Source organism: Thamnophis elegans, chromosome 2 (genome assembly GCF_009769535.1).
Source record: "Thamnophis elegans isolate rThaEle1 chromosome 2, rThaEle1.pri, whole genome shotgun sequence".
NCBI classification, from domain to species: Eukaryota; Metazoa; Chordata; class Lepidosauria; order Squamata; family Colubridae; genus Thamnophis; species Thamnophis elegans.
In genome coordinates, this window is record NC_045542.1 from 46903729 (window position 1) to 46928276 (window position 24548).

General features: G+C 38.9%; 1 protein-coding gene across 3 annotated transcripts; it reads right to left on the reverse strand.

Annotated features, from left to right (window-relative positions):
* Nucleotides 1-2808: 2808 nt before the first annotated feature.
* SLC26A11 (solute carrier family 26 member 11) lies at nucleotides 2809-24537 on the reverse strand. 3 transcript variants are annotated; one of them, XM_032210155.1, is made up of 17 exons: nucleotides 24308-24536; nucleotides 23581-23926; nucleotides 21648-21840; nucleotides 20777-20862; nucleotides 19083-19162; nucleotides 18193-18335; nucleotides 17881-18056; nucleotides 16032-16104; nucleotides 15054-15104; nucleotides 14657-14717; nucleotides 13855-13910; nucleotides 12586-12726; nucleotides 11037-11164; nucleotides 10517-10616; nucleotides 8133-8266; nucleotides 7057-7129; nucleotides 2809-5738 (listed from the first exon to the last, which is right to left on the reverse strand). In XM_032210155.1, the coding sequence occupies exons 2-17, from the start codon at nucleotides 23770-23772 to the stop codon at nucleotides 5650-5652; spliced, it is 1776 nt and encodes a 591-aa protein (XP_032066046.1). In that variant the 5' UTR covers nucleotides 23773-23926; nucleotides 24308-24536; the 3' UTR covers nucleotides 2809-5649. The 3 variants fall into 3 exon arrangements, with proteins under 3 accessions (XP_032066046.1, XP_032066047.1, XP_032066048.1); XM_032210156.1 differs by lacking the exons at nucleotides 2809-5738; nucleotides 7057-7129; nucleotides 8133-8266 and adding an exon at nucleotides 8853-10092 and having other exon boundaries at nucleotides 24308-24537; XM_032210157.1 differs by lacking the exons at nucleotides 2809-5738; nucleotides 7057-7129; nucleotides 8133-8266 and adding an exon at nucleotides 10004-10087 and having other exon boundaries at nucleotides 24308-24537.
* Nucleotides 24538-24548: the final 11 nt, after the last annotated feature.

A 24548-nucleotide genomic window follows, 5' to 3' on the forward strand; every position in this document is an offset into this window, starting at 1 on the left:
ATATTGAAAAGGCAGAATATTTCTCTGGATGTGAAAAGGAAGAAACATGTTTTAAAAGACAGAATAGCTGCCTGCAGCTTCCTGCCCATCCCCCTTTGTCAAAGAGCCACTAAAGCCTGAGCTAGTCCACTTTACATAATAAAGAGTACTCTCCTTCAGCTCCAGAGTGATGGGATTAAGTCTTGATAATATTGACCCTTTACCCAACTCCGCCATATGGCATCTGAGAACTCAACCGGATTCAAAACGCAGCCTAGAGAGTTGTCCCTGCATGGGCCCATGGGAGTCTGACAACCAATCAGAATACAAGCTCAATATCAAATGCCAGAGAGGGCATAAAACCAGGGACTCAGCTTCTCTTCTCTTCTCCAGCAACATTGAAGCATGTGATCACCTTTTCTGTTCAGGAGTCAAGCCATGTGGCTCTGTCCACCATTAAAACCATCTTTCCAAGCAGCCTCCATGTCTCCAGTGTCTTTTTCCACACTTGGAGCCAAACCCAGAAGGACATTCCTTCCAACACATCTATATTGTAAACGCGGAGGCATTTCTGAGGGTACGTGAGGCATTGCCCTATCAGCTCCTGTGCGCATGTGCGTGCTGGCCAGCTAATTTTCGGCCTTGATTTTCAGCCATTTTTTGCCCTCCAGAAGATTCCCTGAAACCTCCGGTGGGCGAAAAACAGCACAACATGCAAACCGGAGGTTCGGGAACGGACTTCCAGTTTGCGCGTTGGGCTGTTTTTCACTGTCCGGAGGCTTCAGGGAAGCCTCCTGGAGCCTTTAGAGGGTGAAAAACTGCCCAATGCGCAAACTGGAAGTTCGGAGAATGGACTTCCAGTTTGCATGTTGGGCCATTTTTCACCCTCCCCAGGCTCCTAGAAGCCTCTGCAGCCAAGGGAGGGTGAAAAACGGACCCATCGGAAGTCCGAAAATGGACTGTTTCTGGCCTCCAAAGAGTCTCGGGGGGGGGGGAGGCCATTTTCGCAATCCCCAGTCTTCAAGAAAGCCATGTGCACACGCGAGGGGCAGCAGTAATGCATGCATGTGCAGGTGATATGGCACGGGGGGCATTAAATTATGGGGGTGGGCATGTGAGTGTGCAAGATAGCACACATGCACGTTCTTTCGGCGCCCAAGGTGAAAAAGATTTGCCATCACTGTCCTATGTTGATTTGTGCTCTGTGGCACATTAAGGCCTAAGCGGTTACTCCTTGATAATTCCAAGGGGGAAGGGCATCCCCCTCAGGAAATTCCCCCACTTGAAAGAGCTAGGAGAAAAGATCTCCAAAACCCAAGCCATGATTGCGACTCACAAATGATTCTGCCCAGTAAAGCAGAATACGTTGCACTGGGGGTCTCATGAGTTCCAGGGCTCATTGTGTTTTAAAAATATTAAGCAGCCTGGATTGCAAACTGGTTAACCTAAATTTGGACTCACAATGGTTCAAGAACCATCTCTTGGAAATGGGCAGCCTGTAGTTATTTAAAGGCAAAACCATGGCTGTGAAGAATTTTGGGGCTTATGCTTGCTTGAAACCTGTCTGCAAGCTCACAGAAAGTGACATCTGAAATTAATTGGCATAGAAAATTGGATACTGTAAATTTCTTTCCAGAAGTTTTGTCCTGGCTGCTAGACCTTCATGGTTGAAAGCTTTCCTTTTGGGAGCCACTGAAGGAATCCTCCTCCTGCTGCCTCTGCATCAAAAAAATTAAAAGCACTCATCGAGTCTCCCTGATCTGCTCAATTTTTAATCTTTTTCAAGAACATGTGTCCCACGCTCATGCTTTGAAAAAAAAACTACTACTCTCAGTGTACATAAAGAAAAATAAAATAGAATACATTCATCAAGAATCATAAGATACTTGATCACATAATTTACTTAGCAACTTTACTGATTCGCTTAACCATGGCAAAAAAAAAAGGTTGTAAAAGTGGGGGTGACTCACCGAACAATCACCTGGCTTAACAGCAGAAATTGTGGTGACAAGTCAAAGACCATATTAAGCATTAAATGTGCTGATGGAAGTCGATCCAAATAGTGAGAGACCTCACTCCACAAAGCGATGCACTTATATACATCTCATGAAGGAGGCAGAAACTAATTCATAAGCAATGCATGGCATAAACATACATATTCATAGGTAATGATTTTTAGGTTTATAGGCTATAAGAGCTTATGTTATTTCCTGCTGCTTGCTTATTCTCAGAAACCTAGAGAGACCAATGAAGCAAAAAATAAGAGCAGTGTGTGTGTGTGTGTGTGTGTGTCTGTGTGTGTGTGTAAATCATCCCCCCATAAATCAAGAGGAGGAGGCAGTTTAAGAATACCTGATGCCAAAAGGAAAACATCTCCCCTTACAAACCTTTGGGATGGTTCTAAGATAACATGGCCTTTTATCTCTATATATCAACTTGATTTAATTGGTCCCATTCATCTAAACTGTTGTTGTTTTCCCACAACAATAATATGGGTGTTAGCTGCATGGTTTCAACTTTAGTAAAATGCAGCTACAGCCGTTTCTATCAAGGGGTGAAATAATAGATGGACTTCTAATTCGGAGGAGGAGATAAAAGCAAGGAAATCAGCTTTAAGAAAATGTAACATGCTAATCTTGGTATCACTTTCATTTATGGTTGATGACTTGTTTTTTTCTTTCCTGATTCACTGACAGAGGACATGAAGAAAGAAGAGTTCAGTTTACTGGATGTGATCTGGAAATCAAAAAACTATTTTTATCCTCATTGTCTTCTTGGATGTAGACCATCCTTACAATATCCACTGCAGTAATTGTACAAAAACATGTAAAGATTTAACCAACAATAATATTGTTCAGAGGTTGCTATAAAAAACATTCAACATACATTTTTGTTCACAGAAATATTTTGTTCACAGAAATAAGCTCCTGAACATGAAATACAACTATTTTCTTTTGCATATTAGATTTATATCTGCAAACAGGTATCACTGTTTTTTACAATAGGTTGCTGAAGACTTGGCTGTTAACAATGGGGACAATACATGTCTTTCCCCTCCTAAATAAATTTGAATTTAGAGTATGGGGGAATAGATATTTGGGTCCTATGTGTTGAGATACCACTTCCTCCATGGTAAGCATACTGATCAGATTTATATCTGATCTCACATGCATGGACTCTGGTCAAATAGTAACCAAGAAACTCACAGTAACTTTCCCTTTAGACTGCCACAGAGGTATAAAGAAGCACCATTTTATTGAACAAAAGATCAACTTTTAAAAATTGCAATAAGAAGCATGGCTGAGAAATAGTCCTGTACATTGAAAAGGGAAATAGAAACTGGTATAGCAAATTACTTTCATTTCTCCAATAGTTTTGCAATATTTGTGAAAAATGAAGAATAGAAACAAATTATTAGAAAACAATGATAATTTGTTGCTGTAATTAAAAACTTAAATTTATTGGAGTGAGGTTTGCGTGAAAGCTCCAATATGGCACCGTGGCTCCCAACACCATTTTGGAAACACAACCCCCCCCTCCCCCCGTTTTTTTGTGCAACCTGCAAGTAACTATGGTCTCTCCTATAAACTTGTATCATTTTTTTTTCACAAACTACACTTTTATGTAGTCTTCTCTCCCTCAACTTCTTTGCTTATGGGAGCAATGACCTTTTCCACCTGTGGCTTACTATTAGTTCAGCACAACAAGATTAAATGAATCAACATGCTATAGTGGACAATAGATAGGAAGAGATCATTCTGCATATCAGTATCAAAGAAAGGAGACTTAACCAAGTGTGCAAATTATTGCACAATATTCTCAATATTAAATGCTACTAAAATAGTTCTTAGGATCATTCAAAGCAAATTGGAGCTCTACATGGAAAAAAAGATGCCAGATGTTCAAACTGACTAGAAAAAACAAGGCACACAATACATTATTGCCAATGCATACTAGATAATCGAGAAAGGCAAAAAGAAGTCAGTATATGCTTCATTGACTCTAGAAAGGCCTTTGAGTGTGTTAACCATGTTAAGTTGTGAAATGTCCTTAGGAAAAGGGAATCTCAGAACACCTCATTGTCCTCATATTAAATCTGTAACAGATTAGGAAGTCACAGGCAAGGTGAAACATTATGAACCAGATTGGTTCCAGTTCAGCAAATTGAGATAATACTCCTTTTTTATTCAACCTATATGCTGATTATATATCTGTTATCTATAGGGGTAAGCCAGGCTGCTAGATGAGGATGGCTTTAAAGCTGGAGGAACAAACATCAGTGATCTGTGGTATGCTGGTGATACTATCCTGATAGCAAAAAAATACAAGTGATCTGCAAGCTATAGTAATGAAAATCGAGCACAGTGAAGAAAAATTGGGATAATTAAATATAAAGAAAAGCTAATGACAACAGATACAATAATCAATCTTAGGACTGACAGTGCTGAAATAGTGGATAGTGTCTGCCTTTTAACAATATCAACAGTAAATGAACCAGCAGTCAAGAAATAAGTCTCATACCAACAGGATGGTAGTAAGGCCTTGGAAAAAATGCTTAAATGCCTTGTTATGTCTATATCTGAACTGTACAAGTCTTGAGTTTCCATGTGATACTCTACGGATATGAAGGTTGGATTTTAAAAAAGCAAAATAGAACATTTATGCTTTTGATGCTTAAAAAGACTTCTAAGAATACCACGGATGGCTAGTCAAGAAAACAAATATTAATCCAGGGTTCTCACTCAATGTACAAATGATCAGAGTCAACTGATAGTATTTTGGATAGATTTATGCTAAGAATCAGCTCCCTTGAAAAGTTCATGATGCTTGGGGGGGGGGGGGGAATGACAACAAAGGAAAAAAGGACAAATAACAGCAAGGTGAATGAACTCGATTATAGCAGCAATGAATGCACCATTAGGAGACATAAAAGGCCAGGTTGAAGGCAAATCTTGGATAAAGTTTGTCTGCATGGATTACCAAGAATCAACACTTACTTAATGATACTTAATCAATGCCTTGCTGGTGTATGAAGGTTTTTGACAACTGAGCAGCCAGATAAATAACCAAGACACATCAGAATGCCACAAGTCGATATAGCGACTATACCAAAAAATGGGATGGCAAGTGGCAAAGTGGTTCAAATATAGCAGATAACCTAGATCGATCTGTACATGGGCAGGTAACCTGGCTTAATAAAAACTTCATAAAAGAAAGGCATCTAACATTTCCGTTTTTACTGAAATGAATATTAGAGATTACAGCATATAGCTGGAAACCATGTGCCATGGACAGTGCAATTCTGAAGAATAGTGTTCCATTAATAATATCATAAATTACAGAAATGTTAAAAGCACCCATGTGATAAGCTACAGTCATAGAAGTATTTAATCCACACTGATTTCACAAGTTTTTCCTAGATCCCTGAAATGATTTTTAACTCTTTATTTGAATCTTTATTTGTTGAGTTGAAGTTCCTCATTTTTCCTATTTAAAAAATTCCAAAGTGCCCATGAATTCTGACTGAGATGTGTATTTATGCCCATAAATCATAGAGTGGCTGCAGACTCTGCTAAGAGTCTATTAAACCATTCTATGGAACCAAAGCTTCATCCTCCAGTCTGAAGTTCTCCTACTGGACAGACACAGTCTTTATTGAGCTCACTTCCTTCACTGGATGATCCCAGTTGTAGTCAGTATGCTGCTGTTGTCACTCAGCATGTCTTCAGTGGCAACGTACAATTCTCCGAGACTTCTTTCTACAACAGAAAATATACATCATGCTATGAATCTGATACACTGTAATTTCCATAACTCAAATCTTGCTTGTTTTAGACCAGTGGTAGTCAACCTGGTCCCTACCGCCCACTAGTGGGTGTTCCAGCTTTCATGGTGGGCGATAGGGGTTTGCTGTAACTCTGCTTTATAAATTTTATAAAGTAAAGTTACTTCCCTACTTTGTAAATCACCATTACTGTGGAACCGGTGGGCGGTTAGAAAATTTTACTACTAACAGAGATACAAAAGTGGGCGGTAGGTATAAAAAGGTCGACTACCCCTGTTTTAGACAATCTAAGGATTAAAAGCCAAGAGAACACATAAATAATATATAAAAATAGAATTCATTTGTACTGTGTTTATAAGAGATCTGTTATGTCCAAGCCACATGCACAAAAATTAAAATCAGATGAGTTAAAAACCATTAAAGTCAACCAATAATATAGGACATTTAATCAAGCTTCTTGTTGCTTTTGGATCTGAATTATCTTAAGTGTAAGTAAGAATTTCCTCAAAACTCCAAGTTCCCTGCTGGGATCATCACATTTATCTTTCTGTCTCTTAATTGCCTCTGTTAATTCAAACATTGTTATCCTTTCATTTAATGTAGATCTTATTTCTTCTCCTATAAGAAAATACTTCTATTCTGATCTTCCTTTATCTTAAGAACTGCAAAAGCAAGGAAAAAATAATGCTGGACTCTGGCATAGCAAGTCATTTAAGAGGCTCTAGGTAGCTGAATCACTTTCTGCCTAGCAAGAAACCAGTAAATCTAGGCCAGCCCCAATTAACAATCTGTTTATAATTTACAACTTCTGGCTGCATTCTGCTCCCCTCATGTTTCTTTTTGTTCTGTTTCATTGTTGAGGCTGAGGGTTAGACTACACCTCACAGTATGCATCTTCTTCCGAGAATTTATATAGATAGTCTTCAATTTAACAACTACCCTGTTTAGCAATCATTCAAAATTAGGACCATGCTGAAAAAATAGCTTTCAACTAATCCTAGTAATCACAAATGCTATTTGCACACTTTCCAGCCAGCTTCCGACAAGCTGAGTCAATGGAGAAGCTGCGGTAAAATTGTAAGTTGCCATCACCTGATGTCTTGCTCAACAACTACAAGACTTAATGACAGAATTGTTGGTCCCAACTGTAGTTGTTAAACAAGGACTATCTATACTGGCTTTTCAATTGATAAGAGTACAGTTTGGGAAATAATTTTTTTTCTGAAAATAAGAATGTCAGATTATATGGCAAAGGACCACAATCCTGAATAATCAATATCTAAACAAATTACCTGCATCATTTAGGGTGGAAAAATTACGGAAACCCTTCAAGTCAGCAGCCTGGAAGATTTCAAGCACATGAGCCTGTGGGCATGAAGGACAATGGGAGAATTATTATCAGTTATTTTTTTTCATAAGAGCTTTTCGAAGAGGGAGGGAGGGTTCAAGGGCAAAACAGATCCCTTGCTTATCTAAATTTTCAAGTTGCACCCTTTGTTTCTCTGGCTAAAAGATAGGATTAGACAAATTTCTGGGTCAAAGGAAATAATACAGTGCTAGTTAACTCAGTGGGCTGAGTTATAAAACAGCTTATATAACTTGAACATGCAGACTATATTCTAGAGAGACACTGAGAATTTTGTGTTTCAGAAACTTCACTGTTGGTATGTTTATGAATATATATGGCTATTTTATATCAGACTATATAGGAAACAACACTACAACTAAATCCATCATTCTACTGTGTAGATACATTAGGGTTGCACATATCAATATTCCTAGCCAGCAGGATGTTACTTAGTAAAAGCTAGAGGGGATGCAAGCAGTCCTCAATTTACAACAATTCATTTAGTGACTGTTTGAAGTTACAACAGCACTGAAAAAAGAGTTATGACCATTTTTCACACTTAAGAAAAAAGGCAGCATCCCCATGTTCACATGATCAAAATTCGGATGTTTGGCAACTGACTCATATTTATGACAGTTGCAGTGTCCTAGGGTCATATGATGCGGCCTTCCGACAAGCAAAGTCAAGAGAGAAGGTAGATTCACTTAACATCTGTGTTAATAAATTATTAATTGCAGTGATTCACTTAACTGTGGCAAGGAAGGTTGTAAAATATCTCATTTAGCAACAGACATTTGGGGCTCAATTGTGGTTGTAAATCAAGGACTATCTGTATTCATTCTCCTTATCCCCAAGGATTAAAATCTTCTACATGAAAAGTATATACTTTGTCACTAAACAATATTGTCTTTTTACAAAATAAAAATTGTTAGGCTCTAAGCCTTTTTAAAGTTAAATTATCCAGCTGCAAATTACATTTGCTCCCACCCCCACCTCCCCAACTCCCAGACACATTCCCACCTGCAAGCCAATGAAGATCAAGCAAAGTTCCCGGAGCTGGAATTCCTGCAGAAGTTCCGACAGACCCAATACTACAGTATAGTCAATGTTGTTGATGTGGCTGCAGTCCAGGATGACACTGCGTTGCTGAGGCTCTGAAGGAAGATAACATTATGTGTGCAGAAAGAATGAAAGCCTTATGCAGACCGACTCTTAGCTGCATTAACAGATTGATATTTTGATCGTCCAGATTTGAAAAAATAAAACAATGGAAGAACATTTTATAAATCTTTTAGGTTCACAACTTTTGGAAGTTTTGCATCCATCTCCCCCGAATTACATAATTTTTAATGTAAATTAAAGAACCTTTTAAAATTCAAATCATCCTGCTTTTATTATTTAATATAAAATTAGCTATCTTTAGCAGAGTTTTTTCCAATATAAGCTTGATCTGACATAGAAGGTAAAAGGTAAAGGATCCCCTCACACATATGTGCTAGTTGTTCCCGACTCTAGGGGGCGGTGCTCATTTCTGTTTCAAAGCCGAAGAGCCAGCACTGTCCAAAGACATCTCCGTGGTCATGTGGCCGGCATGACTAAATGCTGAAGGCACACGGAATGCTATTACATTCCCACCAAAGTGGGCAAGTTTTTCTACTTGCATTTTGCTTTCAAACTGCTAGGTTGGCAGAAGCTGGCAGAAGCATCACTCCGTTATGCGGCGCTAGGGATTTGAACCGCCTAACTGCCCACCTTTGTGATCAACAAGCTCAGCATCTTAGCCACTGAGCCACCGCATCCCTGATGCCATAGAAGGAAGTTATAACAATTAAAATTGGAAATGAGAAGAAAAAAATACTTTCAGAGACTCAAGTAATATAATTTATTGAACTAATATCAATAAATGTATAGAAATGTAAGTTGACCAATATGGACTAAATTATAAAATCACATAGGCTCATCTTTGCCTTCACAATGTGCTAGATTCCAACTCTCAGGAGTCATACCACCAATCAATGCTGATTAGCAATTCAAAAAGTAGAAGTTTGATTCTTTGAGGGCATGAAGCTGTGAAAATTTATAATTTGGATCTGTATAGAGACACAGATTCAACTCCCTCCACAGCCATCACTGGTATAGAGCAGGCCACACATCTTAGTCTAATCTACTCACATTGCAGTTCCAAGAAAAATTGGACAGAGGAAAAGACTAAGAACATTGTATATTATTGTAGAAATATCAGTCTTTGTGCTTCGTGTTTGTTGTGTTGTGTTTTTGACAAGAACCTTGAGGAGAACCAGGTGCCAAGGGACAAACGCAATTAGCTACTGAAAACCAAGAACAAAGCACAATAACATCCATACATAAACAGGACACTGTACACAGTTTACAAATCAAGATGATCTTCTGTAAATCACCATGAGGTCCTGATTTATCGTCATCAGAATTTGGTGTGTTTCCGGAAAAAATAATAAAACAAAATTGCAAGAGAGGTCTCTTCCTAAATAGAAAAGGAGGGAGGAGAAATCTCAAAATCATTCAGTTTTCTCTTTTGGTAGTCAGGTTGATAGTTGGGGGAGCTACATAGGTTCCTGGATCAGGCTGCCATCACATGTATTATGGCTTTCCCCGCCTTTCCTGGCACTTTGGAACTATAATCCTCCTTAATGACAGCATGCTTGGTTGAACTGACTGTGTACGACCTGTGGGAGGTCCAAGACATTTCAGAGTGCAGTTTGGGAGAAGACAGACTGTTTCATAAAAGGCCATGATGGGGAAGAGGACATCCTCCCGCAGCATTCCTCGCAGGCCACATATCCTACTTTTTCTAGCACTTGGAGATTTAGGAAGACCATTGAAAGAGGCAGGAATAAGTTGCTGCAACTTTCTTCCTCAGGCCACTTCCATCTCTTGGTAAATGTGGGGCAGATGAGCCTTCTCACATTGCCCAGAACCACCAACACCAACACATCACCCTGTCCTTCAAAGAAAAGAAGTCAGAAAACAAGAACACAAGAAAGAGATCAGTCAAAGAGCTAGCATACATACAAGGTCTTTGCAAGAGAATCTGGCCAGGCTATGTGCTTTTCTCATCAATGAAGGACATAGTTCATTTTGTTAAGATTAAAATCTTGATTCTACTATGTATGTTTGTTTAAATATCTATTCTGTGGTTCCATCTGTTCAGCTCAAGAACTGTTAACTGGAAACCCTTCTCATTTGGTCCTAATATCTACGTATTATGGTCATTTCCTCAAAAGGCATACCGATATACTGAAACATTCTTGAAATCTTATATACTCTTTGTTGAAAGACATGGAGGTAACCTCATAGAGCAATTATTTTTCCAGAAGCACTCAAGAAGCACTCAACTTCATTTCAGGAAGTTTGCACACACAATTTACCTGATAGAGCTTGCTTGTGTATAGTATCCCGGAGGAAATCAATTGCAGGGAATTGAAGGCCATTCTCAGGCTTTACGACTATTGCCTTGTCCCTCACAATCTGGAGAAAAAGGTGGAAGAAGATATCGTGAGAAGGAATCCAAAGGGAGGTGAGTAAGTTCAGAGTCATCACAATGTTACTTGATGTACCAGTACTTATGAAATCATTTATTGTCTCAATGGTTAAATAGTATCTCTTAGAGACAAAGTCTCAGTAGAATTGAAAATTGGACAGGAATAAAGAGATTCAAATCTATACATATTCCTATGTTATATATAAATGCTGACATTATTATCTAATAACATTGCCTAAGTGAATCATTATCTGTTTCCCCCTAAGTAGATCCCAATCAATCAGAGCAGATAGAAACAAAACAGAATTTGTTTACAATCAGCCATATATGGCTACCATGTATTGTTTTCTGGCCCAAGGAAATAGCCTTCTCCAAACTCTGTGTGACTCAGTGAATTAAAAATTAACCTTTATCCGAGGCCTGGCGAGAGGGTAGAGCAGGAGGATTCCAGAAACTGTCACCCCTGCTATGATGCCATATTGCACTTCCCAGAAACAAACAAAGAACGTAACACAAAGAGGCACCAGATCTAGCCCTGTGGGGAAAAAAACAGAGAATTAAATCAAGGACATGTCCACCACATCAGCAAAAGTGGACAAAACAAGCATGCCATTCCAAAGAAAACTAGCTCTAGGCTTAGGTACCAATGTTTTAAGAGTGTAGAAGTAAGTTGTGCAAGAAAGTGATTTTAACTAAAGCTCAAAAGACAACTTGTACATAACTCACTGGTTCCCATTCTACCTTTTCTAAGCTCAACATTAGACAAGGAAATGTAGATTAGCAGGAAGACTGCACAGCCCACAACTGCTGCAGAGGTAGGAAATTAATGTTGACAAAGTGACAAAAAATGATCTGATGTTGTCTTTGCAATGGTCTGGGGAAAGGTTAAGGATATGTTTTTAAAAAGGATATCATGCTTTCCGGTTTTTAAGAAACAGTGTGCTGTCCCTTGCATTAGGACAAGCAAGAAGTTTACAATTCAAACCAGTTCTAGATCTAACTTAAATACTCTAGGAGGTCACTGGCTATAACACAAAGCTGCAAGGTCTTATGATGACCCAGCAGATCTTTCACCCCCATCCAATATATGTGCTCTTAGAAAAGACTGGACTCCATGGGCAGTTCCAATAGCGTCAGGCTGCATCCTAAAATGTTTAAGAGTCTGTATAACAATGAAAAGCATCTGCATTTGCCAAAGCCCTAAGTCAACTCCTTCTTTCCTCATAAAGAAATAGTGGATTACTGAATTTTTTGGACTATAAGTCACACCTTTTCCCCCCACAAAAAAGAGGGTGAAAATCTGGGTGCATCTTATACACTGAATATAGCATTTTTGGCCTCCCAAATCCTGCCTCCTTCACAAAAATGGACGTGCGGAGGATTTGGGAGGCCTGCAAAGTATTCCTGGGGGCTAGGGAGGGCAAAAATAAGTGGAAAATGAGTTATTTTTTGCTTGCTTTTGCACCACCACCCCCAGCCACCAGGAGCACTCTACAAGCCTCCTAAAAGCTATGCATGCCCTGTGTTTTGGCAATAAACGGGCCATTTTTTTCTTGTTCTCCTCCCCTTCCCCCAGCAGCACTCTACAAGCCTCCTAAAAGCTATGTATGGCCTGTTTTTGACGAAAATGATGTGTGCAGATGGTTTGGGAGACTGGCAGAGTGCAAAAACTTTTTTTTTAATTTACCTCTTCAAAATCTTGGTGCGTCTTATACTCCGGTGTGTCTTATACTCCGAAAAATACAGTAATCCAATTCAGAAAGTCAATACCAAGTCAGCACTAAGAAGAGCTACAGAAAAGGAGGAACTTTCCATTCTGTCTCTCCCACTCCTTTTCCCAAATCACTTTGGGAATATCCTTCAGGTTTGAATTCTAACCATCTTTAGTGTCTATAGGGAAGTATTAAATATTTTCTGACCATGTTTGGGAAGAACAAAAGCTATCCATGTTCATACTTTTAACCTGCCATAATGTGCGAAAGATCCTGGCATCGAACATTGGAGCCACAGCACAGATGATGACTGCTGCCAGTGCTGCCTTGGGAATGTAGTAAAAAAGAGACGTAAGGTACGCTAGGGATAAGAGTACTAAGGCCCCTATAAAAGAAAAGAGACATCCATATTATGAGATAAAATGCAAAGTTTACAATAAGCTCCAACTAAATTGGGTGGCAGAGTAGGGTTGGACGCATTACTATGCTACAGGTTTTCCATGAAGTGAAGTGATAAGAACAACTAACTAAGAGTCAGAAATGAACTTGTGGCAGCCATCCAGAAAGTGGTGAAAAACCATACTATTCTAAGTGACTTGGGAGATGAACACCACTGCCGTATTAACAATCTTGGTTTATTTAATTTAGTTTGCCTGCTGTTACTGTTTTGGGTGGGTTACTTAGGGGCTTACCGCAGGTGTTTGAATTCTTACTGCGTGCTTTCTATATTCACAAACTGCTGAGAATCTTGAAACATTTGGTGGCATATAAATTTAATCAGTGAATCCCAAATGCTTGCAAGTCATTATGAGATTTGACATTATGTTCCATAAACTAAAATAGCTACATGTGTTCATGGGCTCACCAATGCAAGACTATATCTATTAAGTCCCAACAACAGTGTGAATGTGTTAAGAACATCCAGCATAAATGAGTAATTATCACCATAATTACTTGTACTTAGATTTCTTTTTCTGTTGTATTATTATCCACTCACTTGAAAACCATGTTTGTGTGTGTTTGTGTGTTTGTGTGTGTGTGTTTGCTTTTTCCTCCAGGCATCTAATGAAGCAAACCATGAACCAGGAAAATCTTGCCTTAATGAATATATTAGCCTTTAAGATGTTTCCCTGTTGTGTATCAAGGATCTATATTTGTACATAACATTTGATATTCCAAAGGTGCTTTTTCAAGAGGAACTGGACTTTCTGGATTTTTCTTTGAAGATCTTTTGCTTCCCATCCAAGAAAATTCAAAGAAAAACCAGAAAGTCCAGTTGCCTCTTGAAAAAGCACCTTTGGGACAACCATGACTGGGTGACGGAGAATCTCCATAGACATAACATTTGATGCATTTTAGCTGGAGTATTTACATGTCTTCAGGGGCTCTTTGGACAGGCTTACTAAAAAAAAGGAGAGCTACAGAAGTAACATTTCTCTTGGCATATTTGTCATTTATAATCTTCTGCTTCCAATTTATTCTCCTCCAACAAAGGCATTATTCTTTTTCCTACCTGTGATTAGTCCTCCAGCAGGAGTACATACACCAGTCTGAGCATTCACTGCCGTCCTGCAATGTGAACAATGACATTGTAAGCAAAAGGATTAACCTTATTTTAAACCTAGAGGTATCAAAGACATGCAACCTATTGCCCTTTCCACAAGGTTGGCTATGTTTCCCTTATTCTTCTCCTCACATTCTTCAATTATCAGTTTGCAAGTTATGATTTAAGACTAAATTAACTGGAAGAGGCTAAAGAAAAAAAAGCAACTTTTAAAAAATGAAAAATGAAGAGATTCTAATTAAAATGTGGCTTTCATTTTGCTGTGTCCACAACCACATTTCTCCACTGCTTCACTTATATATTTCTCCTTTATATTACTCAAGGTTGTGATTTTTGGCAAAAAAAAATATATTCCTCAGTGTCAATAATCAGCCAAACAGAGTTAGATCACACCCCCAGACTGTGAACACTTATGGAAAAATGTTTTCAGTCCAAAGTGCAACTCCAAGACAAGACACTTTTTGTGTGGTAAATCATCCTTCCTCTTGTTCCTAAAAAAAAAAAAAGTTATAGGAATCTTCCCAAATTGGCCTCAAGCATCACCTTTTTCTCACCTTGTTAATTAACTTACAACCATTTTTGAACATTAAAATGTATATCCAGCTTCAGCTGGGTTCCTCGAATGGCTATGCCTATCTGAATAATAAGGAAAAAATAACTTTATAATAAAATGCAACCTTTCTAAAGTTCTGCATGCAGAGACGGAGGGAAGTGGGGAGGGAGGAGGGAGAAAAGGAAGTGTTTTCCTCACCGGGCAAAACTTCCTGTGACTGGATAGGATGAGACAAAAGATCCCAGCAGGTTGGTAAACCCTAGAGTGTATCAGGAAAGAAAAGCAGGAACAGAATCAGGGAGATTGCAAGACGCTGTCTTCTCTCCTGGGCTCTTAGAGGCCTTAGGATCACTCTCCCCAATTCCTCCAGATTTCCTACACTGAGCATGGATTAGTCCACAACATGCCTTCTAACTCTGTGAACCCAAAATTCTAAAGCTGTGGTTTCACCAATGAAGTTCCAAAGATTCTTTCTGCTTACCCCCTAATAACTGCACCTGACAACTACATTTCCCAGAATCCCCCCCCCCCACTCCCCACTTAGCTTCTCCTCATCCAGTCAAATGCAACCAAGCCATTTGTGCAAAATCCTTACCCATGGCTAGCAGCTCCTGGTTGGAATCAATCTGGTAGTTATTATGAGAGGCTGGTAAGAAAAAAAAGAGGCAACGTTACATACAGATCTGACAGAGAATAATTTATTACAGCATTTTCCACAGAAAAGAAGTTTGCAAGGTACTATAGGGAAGGATAAGTGAAGCTAATACAAATACCATAATGCGGAGTAGATGATCCTAGAAAATGGTACTTCCCTAAAGCAGTATAACTGATATAACTACCCATCATCCTAACTAAGCTAGTTAGGGACTTTGAAATTTACATTGCAGAGTAATACAATACAAAAAAAAAAAAATCATTCACAATTTCAGGTTCAGTTCAGGTTCAATTTCAGTTTCTTTACCTAATCCTTCCACTGACAAGTTTCTATCCCTTCAAAGCAGGAAGAGACAAGAAAACAGCTATCTCTTACACTGAATTACTATTAGTCTAAGAAATTTTTCACGTTTTAGTCCAAGCGTATATTGTCTGCTTCCTTCTGATGTTGCTGACATGTCCAAGCTGTGTCATCTCTGACTATGCTAGCAGGGATTGGAAGCTATCATTCCCCAATATAAGGAGAGCCACAAATGCACCATTTCTGCTCTTAACTATAGTTTCAACACACACACACACACACACACACACACACACACACACACACAGACCGCTGTGATTTTATTATATTGTGCACATTATTTATTTATTTACATTATTTAAAACATTTATGTAGCCATCCATCTTATAACCAAGTCTGGGTAGGGCCCGTCAACCATATCCCATTTCCAGCTAATGTGACTTATTCAATAATCTACTGTGAAACAGATTATGGCTTACTGTGATTTGTGATCAGAGGCCACTATCTTCAAATAGAAGTAAAACTTCATTTCAGGTGTCAGGTGTGCATGGAAATATAGTCCTGCCTTCCTTCCCTCCCTCCCTACACCTCAGGGCGCAAACAAGATAATGATCTTACCAAATGCTTTGGCAATAGCAACTGTCTCCAGCAGTCCCATGAGGGGCACCACCGCCAAGCCAGGTCCAATGGCCTGCAGGGATGCAAGAGGGAAGCTGTATTTCACTGCAATTTTGATCAAGAAGAGGGAACTACGGCCACAAAAGGAATGTCCCATACCAAGGGGGGAAATGTAACAGAGAGATAGAGTAAATCTTAGAGCTGTGCAGAGATATGGATTCAAAAGACATTATGGGATTGGGAAAGAATATCTTAAATCAAATGTGTCTTTTTTCAATATGGTGCATCAAATGTGGAGGGCAACCACCCTAGACCAGGAGAAAACATGGTTTTTAAGGTGCTCCTAAGAGGTCCTATCTGGGCAGTCCTTATACAACCTGGATACATTTTGGGCTTTGAACTCAGTTCTTTCCACAACCCTAAGAAGAAATCCATTTCAGTATCGTATCATTAATCAAATTACACAAATACAATGGAAGAGAATATATGAAGTTCAGGGTTGAATTGTGGAGTCCCTGCTGCTCTCTGATTGTTTTCTTGCAGACATTTCATAACCCAATGAGATAACATCATCAATGCTATTAAGTATGGGGCTTGTTCTCTTTTTATACACAGTAGCTTACCCTGCTGGTGTTCTGGAAACGTTATCACTAAACCAAACTGGCTCTCAGATGAACCAATAATTTGTGCTTTAAGCCAACTAGCATAAGTAGCACATCACATACACATAAACTGCAGAAAATATGTGCCTTATTGAAAATATTTCTATGCATCCTTCAAATAAATTCTTCCATAATATACCTTATATAAGTCTGGAGTTCTAGTGAAAAGTAGAAACCTTACTTTTCCTGTAAAATTATGACATTCTCCATTCTAACAAGTTCCATCAGTACAAAAGCACTAAGATGCAAGTGTCAAAACTTTTAAGGCTGTTTAAACTACCTGATTACTAAAAAAACCTTACCTGAAAAATAATTCTATGTGGATTAGAGCTCACAGTGCAAACAACATTTTATTTCAGTATATATTAAAAAAAATCAGACCAATTTAATGAGAACTATTTTTTTTAAAAAAGGAAAGACCTTTGTAACAGGTATTGATGAATATTGATGAATAAGTTTAAACTCTACTGCTACATTTTTGAGAGGGACTAAAACTAAATCTGCTGTAAGTTTAACTGTATTTATTTGTGAAGTTGTGATCAAACTATAGAATGCATAAGGAATGGCCTTGAAGGACAGGAGGCAGCGTTGCTTCCAAAGAAGTGGTCAGATAAAAGGGGCCTGAAGCCCAGGCTAAGAAAATAAACTGAGGAAACTTCTCAAACAAGACCTTCCCTAGTTTACACAGAGATAAAGAGGTAGGGAGAGTGCATTCAGATTCTGTTACAATAAAAGTAGTCCTGAACTACATGGCACTGGTTTCTTAAGTCTGATCTATCTAGAAGGGCTGACATAAATAGAGAGGCAGACATTGAATCAATAAAAAAGAAATACGCTAACAGAGAGGAAACAGAGTACTACAAGACGTGGTATAATTGGCTTGAAAAGAGATGCAAAATCAATGCATAATGAACACATAGAAAATACAATAAAAGGAGATGGTATATATTTAGAAAGTAATAGAGATGTAAATATTGTATATACACGTATATATTGTAAAAATGAGAAATTATGAAACAAAGAGGAATACGCATAAGATAACATTGTAAAATGTTATCTTGTAAAATGGAAAACCCGAAATTAGAAAAAAGAAATACTGATAATGGAAAGCTGTAAAGGTGTAGTTGTGATTTTAATGTTTGGAAAATGCTGAACAAAAACATTAAAAAAAGAAAAGAAATACGCACCTCCACCATTTCCTTAAAATCAACAGTCTGATTGGGTGTGATGATGGAGAACGGTGGTGGCTGGAACAGAGGGAGTCCCTGGGGAATCGTTCCTGTCAGGCTGAAAGGCTGGGAGCCAGTCACTTGGAAAGAATAGGCCACAAGACCAGCCGAGAGAACCACAAAAGCATTACGGGCTGTAAGGAAAAGAGTCTTAAATAAAGTTCTGCATAGTCAAACCATAGGCATGGATTCCATAATCATGACACGACCTTACAAAAACACTTCCAAGAAGAAAATTAAACACTTGCTTAGAGGACAAGACAGACAAACCTGTAGCTGTTGTCCAAATTATATACCGACTGATTCTGACAGGTAAGGTTTCCATCAGATGGGCCCTGGGGATGCTTTTTTTCATTTGTTGCAGGACCATAAGGACTATTAGGCAGCAGACCCCAAGGATGGCATCTCCAGCCCTGCAGATAATCATGACATTGGTCTGCAACAACTCTATACAGATAAAAGACCTCCATCCCATTTGCTTTTTAAAGCATGGACCCTTCTCCAATTTGTGCATCACTCCATTCAGCCAGCAAGATACCTGTATTTTTTTTTTATAATGAAGTAACATACATGCTTTCCTGCTGGTGAATTAGATTTTTAATAAACTAAAGGAAATATGAAGTGTGAGATTTAAAAGTCTGAAAAACATAAGCTCAGATTTCATTCGTTCATACAACGTATCCTGTAAGCATATATAGTTTAACTTTTATAAGAACAATAATGTTAACCCCAAAGTAAACATGATCCACTCAAAAATGACGCAGTTAAGCATAAAAGATCAGATGGGTGTTTGTCAGGCTGTTTTCCGATTTCTACAGTTTTAAGTTCATGTATTCTTTGACCTCATTGAAAAAAATATTTGGCCCTAAGGTGTGATGAAAAAAACAGATATGCCCCAAACTCGTCAGCATTCCAGGTTTTAGCTTCATTCTAAGATTCCCCATGCAATATTTGAGCTTGCACAATTTCCGGGTTTACGAATGCTTAAAGATCTTGAAATGTAACACTCCAAAATGTTTATAATTCCCAGATTCTAATTCTACATACTATTTTTGCACTAATTTTCATTTTTTGTAAACAGGAAGACACTAATTTTCATTTTTTGTAAAAAAAAAATTCTTTTTTTTGTAAAAAAAAGAGATAAACACTTTTTTTTTTACCTTGTCTCACTTATTCTGTAAAAGGTATAATACACTTGTAGGATGAATTGCTTTGGAATATGCTGCAGACCCAGAAGTGTCTATGGAAAATTAAACATAGACAAGAAATGAACTGGTAAAACAAACACACAGACAGACAGACAGACAGACAGATACACAGACACACACACACACACACACACACACACACACATTATGGAGGGTATACTACATGAATGAAATGAATCCAGAAGGCATTTGAAACAAGTTAGTCTTTGATACTGTATCAGAGAACAACTTAGGTAGCTTCTCAAGAAACACGGGTTTGTGGTACTGTACACATTAGTAAATCTTTCAACTTAATTACAAACCATTTTTAGCATATATATTAAAGTTTGTGCAAGTACAAAGATGGTATTTTTATAATATATAGTCATAACAGCCTATCTGTAAATTTTAAAACATTATACAGCTCTAATTGGTTCTTTCATTCCCCACTTTTTGTTTTTGATATTCTTAAAAACTGTATTAGGGTCTAATAACCGTGATGAATCTAAAGGGACGGCCTAGACAGCTTCCACCAATATTTTGGTAATGTAATAATCCAGAAAATGTTTTTCGTGAACTGAAGCAAAACCTTCTATACAAAAAGGCTTCTTTTTGGATGCTCACAAGCACAAAAACTGTATCTGTGATTGCTATCATCTCAGCCTCTTGCAAATAGTTGACTGTGGTCAACCACAGAGGAAATATTGATGTTATAAGGGACCTAGAATTCAATGGTGCACAATCTTCGGCAACGCTTAGAGAAAAAGGGTGTGAGGTAAAGGAAGCTGTAGAGCTCTGCAATTATATAAATTTAAGAATTTTGGAAAGCTCAAGAAATCATGCTTTTGCTTTTGAAACTAAGAAGTAGGAAATGAAAACAGAACAAAGTTAAGGGCAGTTTTCAATAGTTTTAAAGAAGTAGTTGCAGAAATGTTGGAATGTAACACACACACCCCTTCTCTCTCTTTCTCTCATGATTAAAATCTTCTATAAACTTTCCAACTATCAGAGGTCAGTGTGACTGTCAGGCCCCAAACCAAGAATGACATATGGCAATTCTTCCAAGCTGATTTCTTTATTGTTTCACCTCTACAGACAAAATCTTGCTAGACTGAGCAAGATTCTACTCTACCATATCCATCTACAATATACTCTGTGAACTATTAGGGAGGGATTGTTTTCACCCTCTTTCTCTCACACATATGGACCAAATTGGTCTTACTCCTCTGGAACACGTGAACTCATGTATGCGCACACACACATCTACCTCCTCACTACATTCCCTCACAAGTGTCTTTATTTAATAGGCTGGTCTAGCCTCCATCCTATTCCTACAGAACAGTGGTGGGTTCCGGATCCCGTCGTGACCGGTACACTGCAACAGGGCCCAGCCACTGCCCTGCAATGCTCCAGCTGCTTAGCAGAGATCTCGCAGGCGCCATATGCTGCGCGCACGTGCATAAATGGCCCATTTGGCTCAAATACAGGTAAGGAACATGAGCGGGCTGCAGGCCCTCCAAAACACCGTTCTGGTACAGTAGCCGCTGCTCCCAGCAGCCACCGGTACACCTGGACCGGGGCATACCGCCCGGAAACCACCACTGCTACAGAAGCTCCTTCACCTAAAATTGTAATGTAATGTCCAAGGGCAGACAGAGATAGCTTACCTTAACTTGGTTGAAGCCAATGGTGACTGCAGCAGCTGAAGTAAACCCTTTAATGACAGGATACGAAATAAAGTCCAAAATGAAACCTGTCAGGAATGAAGAAAAAAAAATCCCTTAGGCTTTTATTTCACCCTGGGAGTTAAACCAGCTGGATTTCTTATCCATTCCTGACATTTCCCATCATGTCCTCTTCTCTTTCCCTTGTAGGATCTCTAGCCTTCCTTTCTAAAGCAGAAAACCACCTGACAACTAGCTAGATAAAGCTGAGGTCTAGAGAGGGAGAGATTATTTCCAGCTATTACTTAAAATAAGGAGTCTTGTATGCATCAAGTCCTATTTTAGGAGGAAACCTGTCCATTTAGCTGTAAATGCAAAACTAGATTAGGAAGAACAAGATGATATGAATTCATAATCTATGGAGTTGTTCTTTTACCATGGAGTTCATCTCATTAAGCATTGCCATCCCAAAGTACTTTAAATAGAGTACACCTGGCATTTAATTGAAGCATCTGTGAATCTCTCTTCATAATTACACATGGACAGCCAGTTCAAAATATATATAGGCAGACAATATCAGAGTCTACCAGAAGGTGAAGAATAATTCATAAATCACCTTAATAAAGAGAGTTTGAATGAGCCTGTAATCCTGTACTAACTTATCTGGCAGATACCCCAATGAACCCAAGAAGATGTACTTTTGCACAGATATTTGGAAAAATGTCCTGCAATTTATAGAAAGTGAAGGATACAAAAAACAGGGGAACTCATTTCTACTTTTTGGTCATATTTGACTCCCAATTATCTTCTTTGGCCAATAATAGTAACAGGGCAGTGGACTTAGAAAACCATTATAAAAGCAACCAAGTCTTACCAAGATGGAGGAGTCCCATAGCTAATTGGATGCAACCTGAAAGAAAGCTGAGGAGAATGGCCAAGGAGGGATCATGAAATGCGTAGGAAGAAACCAAGAGGGACATGATGGCTGTTGGGCCAAGTGTTACATCTTTGGAGGTCCCCAAAAAGCAGTAGATGAAACAACCCATGAAGGAAGAATAGAGGCCATACTGCAAAGGAGAGGGGAAAGCAACATGAGAGACTAGTCATGGTACTTGAAGAACTGTAAGCCAATAAGACCACAAAGGTTATGAAAGGCCTACAAAATACAAATTGCATTTAACAGAAAATTTGCTGAATTATTTTTAAATAGCAACTGTCTTATTTAGGGAACAGTCAACAATTTAATAACACACCTACACATTTATTACCTTCACAGGTTTGCAAAGCAAAAGAAAGTGAAGTCAAATTATAAACATAGTTGCAGTTTCACTTTAGAAAATGAACACAGAGAAAACAAATATCTGCCAGAGGATAACTAGGGCAAGCAATCTTTTTTAGGCTGGTAGATGTATGTAGGATTTTGTCTGTGAGAAAAAGTCATTATCTCAAAATAACTCCCCATGGAATGTGGGCATCCACAAAATGGCTGCCACAATGGCCTTGGCCAAATACAAAATACTCATTTACCGGAATGAAAACTATAGAAGTTGTTCCTTTTATAGCTCTACAAATCTACTACTACTGCTTAGGTTTATCTTTATCTTTCTGTGTAAGCACTGCCTTTCCGGAGAAACAACAACCATGAGTCCCTCTGGGAATAGGGCGGCATACAAGTTAATAAACTCAAACTCAACTCAACTGTACATATACAAGGGCATAAAGGCATTGTAGAAAATAAAGAAGGAGTGTACCAGCTTCTCAATTAATATTTTTAAATACAGGTAGTCCTTGACTTACAACAGTTCATTTTGTGACCATTTGAAGTTACAAAAGCACTGAAAAAATGACTTAGGACAAATTTTCATACTTATGACCATTGCAGCATCCCCGTGGTCATGTGATCAAAATTCAGACGCTTGGCAATGACTCATATTTATGACAGTTGCAGTGTCCTGGGGTCACGTGATCACCTTATGCGACCGTCGGGCAAGCAACATCAATGAGGAATCCTGATTCATTTAACAACCATGTTACCAACTTAACAACTGCAGTGATTCACTTAAAAACTCTGGCCAAAAAGATCATAAAGTGGGGCAAAACTCACTTAATGAATGTTCTGCTTAGCCACAGAAATTTTGGGCTCAATTGTGGTCATGTCGAGAATTACCTATAATCTTTAAAAAAAAAAAAAAAAATGGGATAACCAGGCAGATGGTAATGTGCAGCACATTGCCCACATCTGGAATAATATTTTGACTTTGATATTTTATACAGCAACTTCTCTATCACCTTTTGCCATGTTCCTGTTCCAGCCCACTTGCAATTTCTCATTTGGCTAGGATAGGTGAGAAAATAAAAGCATCTGGATATAACACATGTGGATTTTCTTTATCTCTGAGAGTACCAAATATGAAGCATCATACACTTGTATGAATAAATGAAGACGCTATCTAATTAATGATCAGCTCCCAGGCTAAAGCTTAAAACACAAAAGACCGCCATTCTTTCACAAACATCCATTCCTTCAGCCACCTGACCTGGCCCTCGGTGGCATGCAGTAAAACTAGTCTAATCTTTCCTTCCCCCAAGCAACCATCAAATGGTATTGTCAGACCAAGCATTCCTTTAAAAAAAAGGAAGTGAGTTTGAACTCAGTTTCAGTCCTTTTCCTCTTCACTTAGATGAGGCATCTTTTCTGCAATAAGGCCAGTCCGACTGCTAATGGGAATATTGACTTAGGTGTACTTTGGAGTTGTAAAAATCCGGGATTATGTTAAGTATAGCCACTGCTGCATGAATAACCTCACCTGCACCGGGAGACCAGCCACTACAGCATAAGCAAGAGCTTGTGGCACGACTGTCATCCCCACAGTCAGCCCGGCCATAAGATCCAGCTGTAGCCATTGCAGAGAATACTTGGGAAGCCAAGTTAGCACCGGCAATCTCTTTGCAGTTGCTCTGCAACATTGCTCCCAACGCTCCTGGTTTCTTTCCGACATGGCTGGACGCTTTGTGGTTCAGACGGATTCACTTGGGATCCACCATCTCAAACTCCTCCTCCTCAAAGCACTATCAGGCAAAGTCCCAGGCAAACACAGCTGTCATAGCAAATGGAGTAGGTAGCAAACTAGCAGTACACGTCCATAGGTATCCCTGGAAAAGGAATAGGATAGCAATTAGGCGACACTACAAATTCTCCATTTTGTATAGGAACAGAGGATCCCGCCTTAAAATAATATTGTCCCTTTCTTAACAGTAAACAATTGCAACATCATCTTCTAATTTCCGTAGAGGACATGGACCTAAGCATATTTTGTATTTAGATATTTACAACCCAACTATTGCAGTACCGTTAATGGTTGGGCACTCCTGCACTTGGCAGAGCTGGCATGAAAAACAGGGCAAAGACCGCTCAAATCGGGCAATCGAGTTAAAATTAGGAGATCAAAAGTAATTTAGGAGACTCCCAAGTGGAGGAGCAAGGCTAGGCGGGGGAGGAGGAGTTAGTAGTCATCAAGACCAGAGAAAACTTACATTAAGAGGTCCTGGGTCGCGATGAAAGATGATTGTGGAATATTATCAGGCACCATCTGATCAGCTCTCCAAAGACACCGAGCGGCCCCTTCCGGAGGGCGCCTGCATGTTGGCCCGTCGATGTCTAATTCCTCGAATGCCTCAATTCAAGCTGATCGACCGGCAAACAAAACCCAAATTAACCCCAGATTCCGAGCGGCCGAGTCCCGACTCTTCTCGGCTCACGTGATCCGGCCTTTCC

What these genes read in the sequence shown, in the direction of transcription:
- SLC26A11 (XM_032210155.1), bottom strand. Translation starts at nt 23,772, where the DNA reads ATGTCGGAAAGAAACCAGGAGCGTTGGGAGCAATGTTGCAGAGCAACT. An exon ending in TGGCTGGTCTCCCGGTGCAG is followed by an intron (nt 21,841 to 23,580) that starts GTGAGGTTATTC and finishes TCTCCTTTGCAG; the next exon opens with TATGGCCTCTATTCTTCCTT. An exon ending in ACACAAGCAAGCTCTATCAG is followed by an intron (nt 8,267 to 10,516) that starts GTAAATTGTGTG and finishes ATCTTCCTTCAG; the next exon opens with AGCCTCAGCAACGCAGTGTC.